The sequence below is a fragment of the Gadus morhua genome, chromosome 9, assembly GCF_902167405.1.
Source record: "Gadus morhua chromosome 9, gadMor3.0, whole genome shotgun sequence".
NCBI lineage: Eukaryota > Metazoa > Chordata > Actinopteri > Gadiformes > Gadidae > Gadus > Gadus morhua.
Genome location: NC_044056.1, coordinates 17190803 through 17207714, shown reverse-complemented (window position 1 = coordinate 17207714; position 16912 = coordinate 17190803). Strand labels below are relative to the sequence as shown.

Here is a 16912-nt window from a genome sequence, read left to right as displayed (position 1 = left end):
TGCCTAAGAGTGCTTTGCGTGAACATGCTAAGACTTTTTTGAAAGTACTTGTATGACGATTCACATATTTGTTCTGTCCTCAAACTCTACACTGACACGAAATTCCGTGAATCCAAAAGATAAAAGTGCCATACTGTCAATGTTAACATTCGGGGCAGGCTAAACTTTATTTGGCAGGAACGGCTCATGGACGATATTTTGACAAGCTATATTGGTAACGGAAGTTAGAGTGAAGCCAGGAGAGACGGTTCGGATGGTTTGATCACAGAGCGGCATTGGCCTTTAAGATCCCACTGGGTTTTAGCTCCAACAGTTTTGGTAACGATTTTCTGTATGAATAAAATCCCAATAAAAATGTCCCAACACGGAGCAGGAGTGAAGCGGCAAGTGGATGTTTGAGTTTGACCACACAATAATGTTGGTGTAAATCTCTGCACTGTATTTGCCTCCCTTTTTAAGACGGGGCTTAGGTGCATTGTGACTGAGAATGCTTACCTGCTGCTTAAAGAGCCCAATTATTAAAATCCTCCCTGCTCTCCACCGTCTCTCGGGGGCGGGAAAATCATTGGTTTGGCTCCATCTTGTTTTCCCCTTCCTATTGTTTTCTATTCCCTTAGTATCTTCAGTGTCCTTGTGGCTCTGGCTGGTGGGGCTGTGTGTGTGTGTGTGTGTGTGTGTGTGTGTGTGTGTGTGTGTGTGTGTGTGTGTGTGTGTGTGTGTGTGTGTGTGTGTGTGTGTGTGTGTGTGTGTGTGTGTGTCTGCGTCTGCGTGTGCGTGTGCGCTTGCATGTGTGCATGCGCTTGCATGTGTGCACGCCTCTGTGTTTCCCTACCCATTGTCTTATCCCGGTGAGTGTGTGAGTGAGTAGCCCACTCACCTGTGAAACAGACGGGACACTTGAAGGTTCCTCCCATGCCCTCGAAGCTGTGCTCTATCAGGTGACACAGCAGCTTGGCCGGAGAGTCAAACATCTGGTTACACAGCTTGCACTCGTGATTGATGCCTTCCTCTGTGAATCAGGAGACAGACACACGTGGTTAGGCCCGGGCTACAAATGGGAGCAGCAGCCACCTCCTGGAGACACACACTCACACATTGGGATTGCCATTTGTTTAAAAATATAAAATAAACGTAACAAATCCTAATATATGTATGGATATGGATTTGTATGCACATATCCCAGCATATGTATGGATATGTGGATATTGCTAAATATATATATTTTTTTACATACACATACATATTCATTTATACACACACACAAACACACACACACACACACACACATCCCACCATCGCCCGACGCTGCTTAAAAAACACATTCACACACATTTTGTGTGAATGTGTGTGCGTGTACGACCTGTGTGTGGGATTTGTATGTGTGAGCATGTGCATGCTTATGGTTGGAGTATTTTAAGCAAGTGAGACTGACATCATAGCTCTTACTGTGCCGGGCCAGATGAAAGGTGGGAGTCTATCTGTCACACACACACACACACACACACACACACACACACACACACACACACACCCCCCCCCCCCCCCCCCCCCCCCGAGATCTCCCGCTTGTTGTCCTTATCAACATCATGCCACACAGGACCAAGGTCCTGGTTGCCTCCAAACGCACACGCCATGTGGTTGCACACACACATGCATACGTGTGCACGTTAACACAAAGCGAGATAGAGCGGTGTACAGCCCTGCAGCATCAGATGATGTCCTCTGTGGGCCAATCTATGACCCCGTGTGGAGTCAGATTGTACACACAAACACACACATTGCAGGAAGGGCTAATAATGTCTTCAATCACACATCCATGACACCCTTTGCAAGTGACACACACACAGACACACATACGACACACTTGCACAAAACAAAGATTCCAATCTCCCTGTGCCTCAAAGACCAACACAAGGGTGTCATAATCCCACATGAATAGCTGTGTGTGTGTGTGTGTGTGTGTGTGTGTGTGTGTGTGTGTGTGTGTGTGTGTGTGTGTGTGTGTGTGTGTGTGTGTGTGTGTGTGTGTGTGTGTGTGTGTGTGTGTGTGCGTGCGTGCGTGCGTGCGTGTGATCAAGTTGCTGGGGCGCTGGTGTGGCCGAGGCCTACATAGAGAGATAGAGGTTCATTATCATTTACTCAGAGATTGAATCAGCAGGAGAAATAGTAGAGAGGGGGATAACAAGCAGGGCACAGATAGAGGGAGAGATAGACAGAGCGAGACAGAGACAGAGAGAGTGTTAGTAGTTGTTGCCTCTGTGCCTTTATATTCTAGGTTACACTAAGCCATGCCATGTTCAAAGTGATACCTCCCATTCAAACAAAGGTGAAGCTCAGGACACTGAGCACGCAGATGAGAGTGAGGGACACAAAAAGGCCACAGACAGGGCACGGGAGAATGCGGCCACGCGCACATCCCATAATAACCCACAGTGGGGACACGCCATCGGGGACATTCTCAGGGTGATGGATGAGAAGCGCCCGTCTGGATACAGCGGACGTACACATCCTGCCGGTCGCATCAAAACATTTGAGTCCAAATAGACACCTCTTTTATTCTCTCCAACTAAAACCATTCCCACTGGGGGAAACATGCTCAGAACTTATGCACCCTTAGCCCTGGAAGATGTTCTGGATAAAAGCATCCACCTAGTTAATAAGCCTGATGGGCGTATAGTTTTGGCACATTTGTTTTTGTTTTCCTCTCTTCCTCCATTCATGAGTGCATGATTATCCTCCAGTGCTGCTTACTGTTAATTCATGAAGCCATTCATATAGTATAGCCATAGCTAAACTTTTCGGTGGAGGATTAATGGTCACTGAGGTTGAGCGATGAAGGCAGCGAATAGGGAAACTCACGGGGGGAGAGAGAGAGAGAGAGTTGCAAGGGGAAACACATAGGGGGAAGAGAGATAATTGGACATTCCCAAAAAAAAGGGGCATGGCATGAGAGCCAGAAAGACCAGCGTGGGTGTATGTGTGTGTCCCATGAAAGTCTTATTTTTCAGACAAATATATTGTTTTGATCAGTGTGTGTGGAGACTGGGCTCTCTTTGTGCTCTCCCCATGTGAGACCCAGCCCACACGTATGTGTCCGTGTGTGTCTGTCCGTGTGTGTGTTTGTGTCCATTTGAAAAGTACCATTATTGTGGAATAGATAAGCATTTTCCTTGTTTTTACTCAAACATAGCAAGAGTTTCCACAAAAGATCTGTCGACATCAAGGGACATAGATCAACATTAGAAATGTTTATGAATCAATTTAATCAGAGATTATAACAAACTAATCTATGAAGAAAAGCAGTTTCAAGGCACATACCCTATAGAATGACTTAAAAATCCATTTGCAGGAAGATGTGCAGTAGTCTTGTTATTAAATTCTTGTTAAGAAAATGTGTCATTAACTTAATAATAAATACAGATTTATTATCATGGAGCCATGTAGATACAGATTCTAAGGTAATACTGCTTTATTTTGGGATCAGACTTTGCATAGAACTCCACACAGACACACATGCCATCCTAACATGACAATCGAAAAGCATGCGAGAGCATTTCAATACACTTACGATGCTTAAAGACAACATTTGAAGCTATACAGCAGCTAAATGCGGACACAAAAAAGGACTTTCCTATTGTTCATATTCACTCTCTATCTCTGCATCCTAATTGACCGGGGGGTGAAGAACAAGAACTCTCTCTCTCTCTCTCTCTCTCTCTCTCTCTCTCTCTCTCTCTCTCTCTCTCTCTCTCTCTCTCTCTCTCTCTCTCTCTCTCTCTCTCTCTCTCTCTCTCTCTCTCTCTCTCTCTCTCTCTCTCTCTCTCTCTCTCTCTCTCTCTCTCTCTCTCTCTCTCTCTGGGGTGTCAGCCTTCCATTACTGGCCTCTCCTCCTCTGCGGCATTGAATACAGTGCATGGAAGGGGTGTGTGTGTGTGTGTGTGTGTGTGGGGGGGGGGGGGGGGGGGGGGGTCCCTAGGGCCCAGGTCTAGTCCAGGTGGATTGAGAGAACATGAGAGAGGAAGATACTGAAGGAGAGAGAGAGAGAGAGAGAGAGAGAGAGAGAGAGAGAGAGAGAGAGAGAGAGAGAGAGAGAGAGAGAGAGAGAGAGAGAGAGAGAGAGAGAGAGAGAGAGAGAGAGAGAGAGAGAGAGAGAGAGAGAGAGAGAGAGAGAGAGGTCGATGGCGGACAGAGGACAGCCAGAGGAAACGCTGCAGTGATATAAGTGTAAGTGATATATACATTGACAGAGAAACAGGATACATACAATGGAGAGATGCGGAGACGGAAAAGAGGCGGAGAGGGAGACACAGCGAGTGATAGAGAGAGGGAGGAAAAAAGGAGGAAAACAGAAACGGAGAGAGAGTGCAGACGCAAGAAGGGAGCAACAGAGGGGTGGAGGAGGGGTAGACACTCCTCTGGGGGTTCACTCAAGGTGTGTTTCTATGGCAACAGAGGGGGTGAGTGGAGGGTGGGGGCAAGCTTGACCCATTGGTACTGTGGGGGCTGGAGAACACACACATACACACACACACAACTTGCTGCAGTGCTAGAGGGGTCCCATGAGCTCCTCCACCATCATTAACACACACACACACACACACACACACACACACACACACACACACACACACACACACACACACACACACACACACACACACACACACACACACAACTGCAAAGACACAATACACACACACACAAACAGTTTACTCATAGAAAGAATTGCACATTTGAACAGCAGCACTGAAGTCCCGTGAGTATATAACACCCCCACACACACACACACACACACACACACACACACACACACACACACACACACACACACACACACACACACACACACACACACACACACACACACACACACACACACACACGCACTCTTTTTCTCTCTGCAACCCCCCTCTGTACGGATCTGCAGTATTTTCTAATATTTCCATCAGTTTGCCTAGCCTGAACAACTGCTTTCCAACCTCTCCGTCCAAATAAGTAGACTTGGATACTGGACCAAATAATTATAGAAGGATTTGCATTTCGATTGCATGGTCAGTTGTACTCATTCATGTGTTCAGGCATGTAGGAGTTGCTTTTATTCAAAATAGTGCATATAGGTCATCAAGGGGCAAGTAGGGGTAACACATTGTGCTCATGGATGAGCACCGGGCAATTCACTTTTCTTAACTTCTGGGGTCATATTCACCCATACCCTGGCATTCGTGTGCACCCCACACAGTATTTACTTAAGGAACATTGATGTTGAATGAGCGTCGATTGGAAGGGGGGGGGGGGGGGGTTTGCTCACTCGGGTATGAAATATCTAAGCAAGCAACCTAAAAGCTGTCTGGGGTGCACATAAAGCCTGGGGAGGTGTGAAAATGACCCCAGAATTGTTGTAAGGTGAAATTCCCTTTAAAGCCCAAAGAACAGAGCTGTGTTGAGAAGATGCAAAATAATGTTTTTGAATCTCCCCGTCCAAAATAGACTTGAACGAAGCTGTTTCCAATAACATATGTGCATTCAAGCCCAGAAAAAAAAATCTAAAATGAAATGCATTTGTGAATCTTGGTTTGTGATTAGTGAGACAAATTTGACAGCATAGAAGAGACATATGGCAATTACCAGGATGTGTTTGTGTACAGAAACACAAATTGAGACTATTTGCATAATGACAGAGTTTGGAAGGAGGCTTGTTGTTGCGTGCGTGCGTGTTTCTAATGGACGGAAGTACCGTAAGGAGGGACGTAGAGTGAAGGCGTGAACCATGAGCAGTGAACTGTTCTGTGTACCGAGATGGGTTGTCTTATAACCTAGTACAGTGTTGAGACGCAAAAACCTTGGGGTTTGCCCTCAGATAAAAGTGTACTTTGAACCACACACACTCATTCAGTCCCGCAGGAACACTGTTAAGCGGCACCGGGAGAGACCTTGTCAATGATGGGGAGCAGGTGAGGAGTAAGATACTCCACATATGAAACAAGACGTTCACATTCATGTTAATGTCCCCTCAGTTCAGAACCACAGATTATATTCATGTCCTGGGCTCACATCTCCTCCGCTAGCTAAACTGCCGAAAGCCGCTTACACACGCACACACACTCAGAATCTCTCGCGCACACATACATACACACACAGACACGTAGTCTTCTCTTTTTAGCTTGTTAGCAAGGATGAGACAGAGAATAATGAATGAGGGGTTTATTTGAGTTTAGAATCTTAATTGAAAGCATCAAAGTGGCCAGGGGGGAATTTACCTAATCAGTGTTTTGTGTACACCAGCAAACCGTCAAGTCACACACGCACAAAGTGCACAAACACACACACACACACATTATCACACACATTATTTACATGTTGATCATCACCTGATGCCACCCCCCCCTCCCCCCCAATCTAATTTCTAATTCTCCTTCCTTCTTTATCTCTTGAGTGGGTGCTGTGGGTCCAGAGAACAATATTTGACCCAAGGCTAGCGAGATGTACCAGTAACCGGCATTCCAATATCCAGGGCTTATCACCAAGGCAACTGCAATCACGTCTGATCTGGCCGTTGATGGAGGAGAGACATCACACCTTTAGCTCCCTCTCATTCTCCCTCTCAGAATGACTCATTCACTAAGACACAGAGGTGTAACCATGAAGAGGAGACATGTGCTCTGGGTTTCACCACTCTATTTAATCCTACCCCGCAGTGTGTCCCTGTGTGTGTATATATGTGTATGTGTATATGTGTGTGTGTGTATATATGTGTATGTGTATATGTGTGTGTGTTTCTTTAATCTGTGGTCCCACATGGAGCTCGGAGGCTTATCTGCGCTACATTTGCCAAAAAACAGTAATAATATAAATAAATCCTATTCAACAACAATACACACATACAGACAGACAAATACACAAACACACAAGCAGAGTGGACTGAGGGAAATGTACAAAACCAGGGACTCAATTTCCTGTTCACCAAAGTGCTAACCCAACCCCTAAAACACAGAAACACACAAACAAAATGAAAGAAGACACACAACTGAGCCACCCAAATCCAAATGAAATGTGAAAAACTACTCATTTACCAGGTTAACAGCCTCTTGTATGATGTTATCATGCTACGTATGGTGATATATGTGCATGTATAACATGAAGGCACATCACCTGTGTTGAGAGGCCAAGTTTTGACACGAAGGGAAATGGGGAGAGAGAGAGAGAGAGAGAGAGAGAGAGAGAGAGAGAGAGAGAGAGAGAGAGAGAGAGAGAGAGAGAGAGAGAGAGAGAGAGAGAGAGAGAGAGAGAGAGAGAGAGAGAGAGAGAGAGAGAGAGAGAGAGAGAGAGAGAGAGAGAGAGAGAGAGAGAGAGAATGGAGGATAGGAGCAGAGCCAATAAGAAATCACAGCAGGAAGCTAATAATGCAGCTCCAGCTGTTCCAGTTAACCTGCAAACTGCCCATCTGGACCCAGAGAGGACCCAGAGACAGCAGTGAGGGGAGGGTGGGGTAGAGATGAAGATGCTACATGAGAAAATGAATGGGAGACGTTTGGATAAATACAAAATAAGGGACAGACAAGACACAGAAAATATGAGTGAGGAGGCAAGGGGGGGGGGGGGGGGGTGACCATCATGTATGAGTACAGCCTCACCTAAGAAAGCTGATGTTTGAAATACATCTGGGTAAATAAAACACCCTTTCCAAATATTTCCGTTGATTCTTTCCTTTTAGAGTGGGTGCATGTGTCCTAGATAGAGCACCATGAGAGACGGACGGACGGACCGACAGACAGCTCAGTGGTGGAGCAGAAGGGAGGGAATCTGGCTCATATCGCCAGCTGTAGTTAGGTGGTAGTGAGCACTAAACAAATGGACAACACACACGTGCGCACACACACACACACACACACACACAGTGGGAGTGACCTTGGTCCAGCCTCTCTGTCCTCACCTCCTGCCCTGGCCAGCTAAAGCCCCCACTGAGCACACACACACACACACACACACACACACACACACACACACACACACACACACACACACACACACACACACACACACACACACACACACACACACACACACACCTGCGCCAAACTACACTACCCTGTGATGTTAGGAACGAAATCAAATGAAGGATTCAATTTAAAAAGAGCACAACATAATATAACTAAAGACACATCAATCAAAATGATAGTTTTCTTCCGGAAATAATCTCACATTTAGACCAGCCCATAACACAGAATCATGAATGACCCCAAACAAACAAACCTCCCAACCCACACACAAAGCAGCCTACTGTTACCATCCCTAAAGCTTAAATATACTGTCCACCCCCACACACACCCTCAAGGAGAGACCGACACACACTAACACTGACAGACAAACACACACACACACACACACACACACATGCACACACGCACACAGACAGACACTTACACACATACACCATCACACACACAGACATGCAGACATGCAAACAGACAGGCATGCTAATGAAGACAGTAAATCACTACTAGGTCATGTGTGGAGAAGCCTGCCAGATACCTGCAACCATGGCTGGAGACCTCCCTCAGCCACATATTGTAGCAGTATGTGTGTGTGTGTGCGTGCGTGCGTGCGTACGTGCAAGTGAGAGTCAGAGAGCAGGAGAGGGAGAGAGACAGGGGAGAGCTGTTGGCTGTACTTGTGCTACAGTATGGCCTGCTAGAGAAAAGGAAAATATAGAGAAGAGATCCTGAAATGCACCCAGTCGTAGCAGTGAATAAAAACGGTTGCAACTCTGCAAATGCAAAAAAAAAGAAGGATCCGCGAAATGAGTCCTTGAGGGATGACAACGCTGCACACATGGCGTTCTCCAACATTGGCTTCCGCCGCACCTCTTTCTGTGTCGTATTGGGTTACACAAAGGTCTCAGTTCACAGGGGTTGTGTCTACAAGAGTCTGGAAGGCTTTTGTTAGCCTGCTACTGAGTGTGACCTTCTTGGAGTGGTTACTACAGGGTGCACATGGAAAGGTCATGACAGAATCTGTTGGGTTTATATCAGTACACCCTGTGCTGGAAGGATACACTTCCTTTTCCAACACAACAGTTTCATAGACATAAATGTGGCATTGTTAAAGTTCAAAAAGTTTAAAGTGTCTCTTTACCTCTAGCCTTACGGTAGTCTATAGTGGTTTCATTGTGTGTGTTTGTGCGTTTCTGTGTCTGTGTGTGTGTGCTTTTCAGTAGAGAGAAGCTTGCGTGGGCCGATCTAACCCTGCTCCAGCTGCTGTGTCGATCACTTAAAGACCAAACTTTAAGTAGAACAATTGTGATAGATATAGAGATAGAGATAGCAACCGAGAAACAGAAGACGGAGAAAGGGTCCGCCATTTTCTTCTACGTATAATCACGTTTAATCAGACAATAAAACTGTAACCCCTCATTGATAATAAATGATGTGGAATGGATCAGAATAGAAAAAAAAGATATGTTGAATTCTACTTTTCTTCTACACGCATGCATGCATGCACGCACACACGCACAGGCACTCTTGCACACATACCCACACACACACAAAAACAAATAAATAAGTGAATACAAATGTATTAATTATTCTGTGGCCTATATCAAATATAAATGTGCCTTGAGATCTGGGGTTCTCTGTGCACACATGTGTGATCTGTGTACACAGAGAATTCCCAGGAAGACGGAAGAGACAGACTGGGTTAAGGGGAGGCGGGCAGGCACACAGACAAAGATGGCATTGCGAGAGTAGACTACAACCAAACATGCTCTGCTAGAACCCTTCCCTTCATTCAATACTTTTCTGTTAACTTTTTTGGGTACTAAAGACAAACAATACATTCATGACATAAGCCTCTTTCACCCAACCCGAACTCTGAAGTCGACGAAAAGCAAAGAGTCCCCAAGTTCTAACCGTCGCTTTTCTACTGTGAGGCATCAGCTCATGGCAGGTACTGCGATATATGCCGGCGTTGCAGACACACTGACTCCCACACACATCTTCTACATGCTACCTTGTCGGGGCAATGAGGGCTATATGGTTGGCTCCATCCATCATTATTCCAGTGAAAGGAGAGTAGAGTGTCAGGCTTATTTAAAGGCTGATCCCGGCAAGATTCCATGCAATATTGCTATTAGGATTATTCATATGAATGATATCTTTACTATGATGCTTTAGTCAAACCTCTCCTTATTCCGAATAATCACAAACAAGCACATACACAACTGTCTTTAGACATCATGTAAATTCCCTCCAGTTCGCTTTTGCAAATCACTATATCGTATTCTTTTGTTCTAGAAAGATCTCTTACCTCCGTTTCCTGCAGGTTTTTAGAAATTCAAATCATGCTAATGCAATTAATTACATGTGACAACCCCTCCAGTGAGTGCGTGTGTGTGTGTGTGTGTGTGTGTCAGTGATTGTATAAGTATGTGCGATTGTGTATGTGTGTGTGTGTATAGGTGTGTGGGTCTGCATAGGTGTGTGTGCGTGCGTGCGTGCGTGCGTGCGTGCGCGCGATTGTATAAGTGAGTGTGTGTGGGCATGTCTCTGCCTGGCCTCAGGGGGCCTGCGTAACAAAAGCGAGGTTCAGAGACCCCCATCAGAATGAAAGAAAAAAAAAATCAATATTAATGCATGCTCACACACAGAGACCCACACGCATACTTATGCACTAACACACACACACACACACACACACACACACACACACACACACACACACACACACACCATTTACAACAAAGAGATGTCAGAGCATCGTTTAGAGCGCAGCGTTTTGTTCTCTGCGTTTGGATCTCTTTTCTACTCGTTCTCTCCGGCTCCTCTGTTCTACGCTGACCTCCATCTCCCAGGCAGCCCCGTCCTGTTTCTCATCCTATCTATGTTCTCCTCGGTTCATGGAACCAGCACAGAGCTGGCCCTATGGGCCCCGTCCTCCTCAAACGATAGGAAAAATATACTAATCAACCCGCGTCAACATTTCACATATGCTTGTCTATTCGTCACGCTCACACACACAATCCCACTGCCAATATGAATGTGTGTGTGTGTGTGTGTGTGTGTGTGTGTGTGTGTGTGTGTGTGTGTGTGTGTGTGTGTGTGTGTGTGTGTGTGTGTGTGTGTGTGTGTGTGTGCAGCACTATGAGCTCAGCAGCCGGCAGCCGACATGTTTGGGAAGCCTTCAGACTGGCTGTTATGAGTCAGTTGATTCTTTGCTCATTGAACAATGTGAACAACTGTGTGTTAATCTGGAACAGGCCACAACCACCCGTTTGCATCAACTGGAGCATGAGTTTGCACGTAAATAAATGCGCACACACACACACACACGAGTGCACAGGCATACAGTAGGAGCCTACCTGAAACATCCGTGATGTGCCGACCACAGCTGTCATGTGTATCCTTAAGCATGGTCATGCAGTTCAATTAATCGCTCATGTATTTAAATTCTAATTGCTTTTGATAATCACCCTCCAACCAACCGTGCTTGACCAAACATTGTATCATGGCTGACTTCCTAGCGCTGTGTGTGTGTGTGTGTGTGTGTGTGTGTGTGTGTGTGTGTGTGTGTGTGTGTGTGTGTGTGTGTGTGTGTGTGTGTGTGTGTGTGTGTGTGTGTGTGTAACACAAAATCCATTGTTGTCTAGCATCTCTGTTGTCCGTGTCTGCACCCATCAACATCAAAATAACATCTGTCGACTGCGGTCTACAGACACACACACACACACACACACACACACACACACACACACACACACACACACACACACACACACACACACACACACACACACACACACACACACACACACACACACACACACAGATGATGTTGGAACACCAAAACATATAGGCGCAAAAAAAAATGCCAACCCCACTACCCCAAATAACGAAATGCAGGTCTGTGATTGGATAGCCAATTGTTTGGGTGTTTCAGTGTGTCTAGGTGTGTTTGTCTGAGGGTGGATATTCCAGTGAGCACATCTGTGTTCCGATGCTCTCTGAGCTCCAGATGTGTGTTTTTACCCAACACAGGCCCCGTTGCACCTGGACACCATTGAAATACAAAGTTAGTGTTTCGTTTTGTCTGGGATGTGTGTGTATGTCTGTGTGTGTAGGTGTATGCGTGTGTGACTCTCTCTCAATATGTCATGCGTGTCTTTCGACCTATACCTTGACGTTCCACGCACATAGACAAACTGGAGTGAGAGATGATGGGTTGTCCACACCTGGCTGTGAAGCATTCTTTGTCCTGGACTAAAAGTGTCATGTCCAATGCCACAGCGACTGCTTTGAGACCGAAACCATGCTACACGATATTCTCAATGCAGCATCCACTTGGAGGAAATCCGGGATATGTTTTCAGAATGACTTAAAAGCGTTACAATTGTGAACTTACGGGTAAAGTGATCTCCTAGGTCCACATGTCATTACTGTAAACATGTTGTGTGTGCATCCATTGTAATGGATGTGGGCACATGTATCCATACAGTCCAAAACACACACAGGCGGCACACACACACACACACACACACACACACACACACACACACACACACACACACACACACACACACACACACACACACACACACACACACACACACACACACACACACGGCGAGGGGGGCTGGGCAGAGTATTTTCTCAGCTAGCATAGCTAAGGGGGCCTCTCCTTAATGACTTAATTGAGCTCATTAGACACGATAAGACGTCCAATCAGCAGGCTAGCTTCCTGAAGGCCCCGGCTCAGGAGCTAATTAAAGAACCAATCACAGCATGAAGGCTGATGGGCTTGCGTCTCACACACAGGACAAGATTTGTATGCAGTTTGAATGAGGCCCTGCCACTTTGAGGAGACTCACTGATAGTGTGGACTTACACAAGCACAATATAACTCTAGAGAGACCATAGTGTGGATGGTATAGCGACTTCACATCAATGTTGTATGCAAGTGGCGAATAAAGGAGCGTCCCTTCCGTCTTTATCCAATGGCAACACATTAGTGCTGTTTCTAAATATTGAGTGTAGACCTCTTCCATCTGCTCTCACTCACTCCTCACCCCTCTGACCTCAACTACTACGGAGTCTGTCCTTTCCCATCTTGTCTGTCACGTCCCCACGGGCCCCTGCTCTCCTTTCCACTCCTTCCACACATCCTCTCTCTTCCTACCTCCATCCCTATGAATCTAACTCTTCAGTAGCAACTACTTACATTTTTTTAAAGCGTCTTACTATACACCAAAACTAATTCAACACAGGACTCGGGTTTTGCTTGGTTCTTTATATCCACACACACCTCATTCTTCATGTCTTCCTTCCCTTCAACAATTCAAATGACCAGATAACCAGTAGTGCAGTGGTTTAGCATTTGTGGGTCTCTCTCTCTCTCTCTCTCTCTCTCTCTCTCTCTCTCTCTCTCTCTCTCTCTCTCTCTCTCTCTCTCTCTCTCTCTCTCTCTCTCTCTCTCTCTCTCTCTCTCTCTCTCTCTCTCTCTCTCTCTCTCTCTCTCTCTCTCTCTCTCTCTCTCTCTCTCTCTCTCATGCTGTGCTGGTTTAATTGCAAGAGCACCCTCGTGTGCCCGTGTGCCATGATGTGTTTGTGCATGTGTGCATGTTTGTGTGTGTGTGCGTGTGTGTTTGCGTGTGTGTGTGGGTATATGCGCGAGATCTCCTTAAAGTGTTCAAGGAGAAGCAGCAGGGGTCTGTTCCACCTGCCTACCCCCTCCTCCACCTAACCCCCAACGCTGCTCTCCTCTCATCTCCTTTGCTACCGCTCATGTCACCCGTCCCTCTTTCCTCTGGTAATGCTTCAAACAAAAAGCTGTATGGAGCATAAAGGGAATAAGAGGTGAAGCTGCTGTTTGACAAAACGCTGAGAGGAAATACCTATTTGTGTACTCTTAACAGAGGTTCGAACAGTTCAGTAACGTGCTACGTGCAATGAGCAGATTATACAGTCAATCAAGAAGACTGTTATCCAGGTGACTGGTCCAGCCTTCCCACTCTGCAAGGATCAACAGCACGTGACAATGTTTTGTTTTGGCCGCAAATCTGTATGACCATGCCTGATTGAACTCCTTCATTTCTACTTAAAGGACGACAGTCAAGCTTTGCTCTTTGTAATATAAGAGAACTTCTTCAGGATCGCATTGTGACTATTTGGTCAGTACATTCACAGTAAAGTTAGTCAATAAACATTATTTGTTCATATCGAAACAATGGAGATGACAATCCTTGACCAATGACGTCAATGGTCCATCTTTTCCATTTCTTTCTCGAAAAACGGTATGGGTGTTGCAGACCGCACATTTTTCACATGTGACTGAAGCAGTAGGGTTTTTCATATTAGAAAACGGCGTGCTTGAAAATTCCCCTCGCAGACGTAATAGACATTCAACTCTACTGAGCAAGGGACACTGAAAGCCTGCATGTTCATAGAATTAAATACAAAAAATAATACATTCCTGAATCTCCTCCCGTCTCTTCCTCCTATTTCATCGACCTCCAGTCTCATCAACCCATCCCCTATCTTGTAACTGGTACCCTGATCCTCTCTCTGTTTAACCTGCCCGATCCCATCTGCTTCCCTTACCTCCCCCCTCCCTTCTCCCTTCCCACTAAACCCTGCAGGCTTCGCCTCCCCCCCCCCCCCCCCCCCCCCCCCCCCCCCCCCCCCAAGTCATCTACAGCCCCCCACATTGTACCACCCATAATGTCCGTAGAGGAATGCTGCTGTCAAAACTCCCTGCTCCTCACTCCTCTCCTTAATCAGCTGTCAACATCAAACGCTCCCCCACTCCGACGCTACCATCCACCCATCCCCCCCACCCTGCCCTCCCACAGACCCCCCCGGGACTCATCCCCAAGTGGCTCCCGCCCGGCACGCACGCCGACACACGTCCTCACGCACATCCTCCCACACGCACAAACAGAAACACGCTGCTTAAACACATACACGTTGTGTGCAGACGCACTACCTGGGGAGGCTGGGGGGGTGTGTGTGTGTGTGTGTGTGTGTGTGTGTGTGTGTGTGTGTGTGTGTGTGTGTGTGTGTGTGTGTGTGTGTGTGTGTGTGTGTGTGTGTGTGTGTGTGTGTGTGTGTTGATGTGTGCGTGTCAGTTCATTTCCTGTGTGTCCTAATTCTCTGTATCTCTCTCTCGCTCCATCTCTCTCTGTCTATCTGTTTGGTAGACAGCTATGAATACTAATACCAACTCTGCTGGCGGTGGTCCATACAAATCTGCCTGAGTTAACCATCCTTCCCCAGTACCGAAGAAACCCCAACTCACACACAGACCAACACATGCCTGCACAGGCAAACACACCCATGCATGCATGATGTCACGCATGGACCACCAAAAGCTTTTAAAATGTTTCCCACCTCAATGTTAGTTTTTACATTTCTGAATTCGGATTTGCAGTAAAGCAATTTGAGCTTCAGACAGGCAGACACACACAGACACACACAGACACACACACACTCTAAATGGGCTGGAATGAGACCATTTTGATGTAAATGGAACATCGGTGCTGGACACACTCTCACAACGGACAAGCCTCCATAACGCACAGCAGCCGGTTCTCCGTGATGAAGAGTGGGCAGCTCCTCCTTAATGACACTCACGCTACGTCTACCAGCATGGTCCTGTGTGTGTGTGTGTGTGTGTGTGTGTGTGTGTGTGTGTGTGTGTGTGTGTGTGTGTGTGTGTGTGTGTGTTACTAATTCATTATTCTGTTAATGTTGTGCAGCTGGGGGAGGGAGAGAGACAGGGACAGAAACTGCTGAGGAGTGACCGTGGTTAAGAGACACGCTAGTGAGAGAGATGAATGGAGGGGCAAGCAGGAAGTATGAACCGTTGTTCACAAAGCGAGGAAAGAGTGGGGGTAATGTTTAATTACCTCCGATTCACCTAGTCTCCTGACACACACACACACACACACACACACACACACACACACACACACACACACACACACACACACACACACACACACACACACACACACACACACACACACACACACACAGCTGTCTAAATGACTAGTCATTAGCCAATGAACCCAGAGACCAGAGAGTGATAAATCTAACACACCTATAGTTTAGTGTCTGGTAGGCGCCAATGGAAGCCTCTCAACGCAAACAATTATCTGGGTTTGTGATCATTCTTTTTCCTCTCCAAAATTGGACAAACTTGACACAATTATCAGATACATCAACAATCTAAGACCGTTTGTCTTCCAGTGAGGTGAAATGGGATGCTGTCGAGTCATCATCGGCCTACAAATAGTCATCGGTATCCCATCACACAGATTCCACTTTAGTAGTCCAAGCGCCTATCGCAAAAACTGTGTGACAAATGGCAGCAACTTTTGCACTCTTGTTAAATATGTGCTCTTGCATTATAGAGAGATCTGTGTGTTATATTGACCTAAATTCAATTGTGTCAAAGAGGGTTTTTTCATCGTCAAATCTTATGCTCGGATATGCAAGGGATTTTGAACAATCCGATTTAGAAAAAGAAGCTAAATCCCACACACTAACACAAATCTATTCCCACACACTTGGACACACAAGGACACAGACAGACACACAAACACACACACACACACAAACACACACACACTCACTCACAATGCTACAGGGGCTAAGGGTTAATAAAATAGGTTATAAAAGAGCGAGCTGGAGAAGCAGCAAATGGAGGAGAACAGAGAGGGTGTTTGAGCGAGATCCGGGACGTATCATAGCGAGGAAATGGAAGAGATGCAGCGCACAAAGGGAGGGCTGGACGGACAGATGATTGGAGGGTGGGCTGATGAAGGGGCCGCGGGGGGGAGGGGGGGAGGGGGGGGGGCAGATCTAAGCTGCTCCACTCCTCCCACCACTCCTACCTAGGAAAAGAGGGGATTTGCTCGCCC

General features: G+C 46.4%; 1 protein-coding gene across 6 annotated transcripts in view; it reads right to left on the bottom strand.

Annotated features, from left to right (window-relative positions):
- znf423 (zinc finger protein 423) overlaps positions 1-16912 on the bottom strand; it is a 110706-nt gene that overhangs the window by 13248 nt on the left and 80546 nt on the right. For all 6 annotated transcript variants that reach the window (XM_030366958.1, XM_030366954.1, XM_030366957.1 and 3 more), the window contains one exon: positions 878-1009. In XM_030366958.1, the coding sequence (XP_030222818.1) occupies positions 878-1009 (132 nt within the window). The remainder of the gene's footprint in view (positions 1-877; positions 1010-16912) is intronic.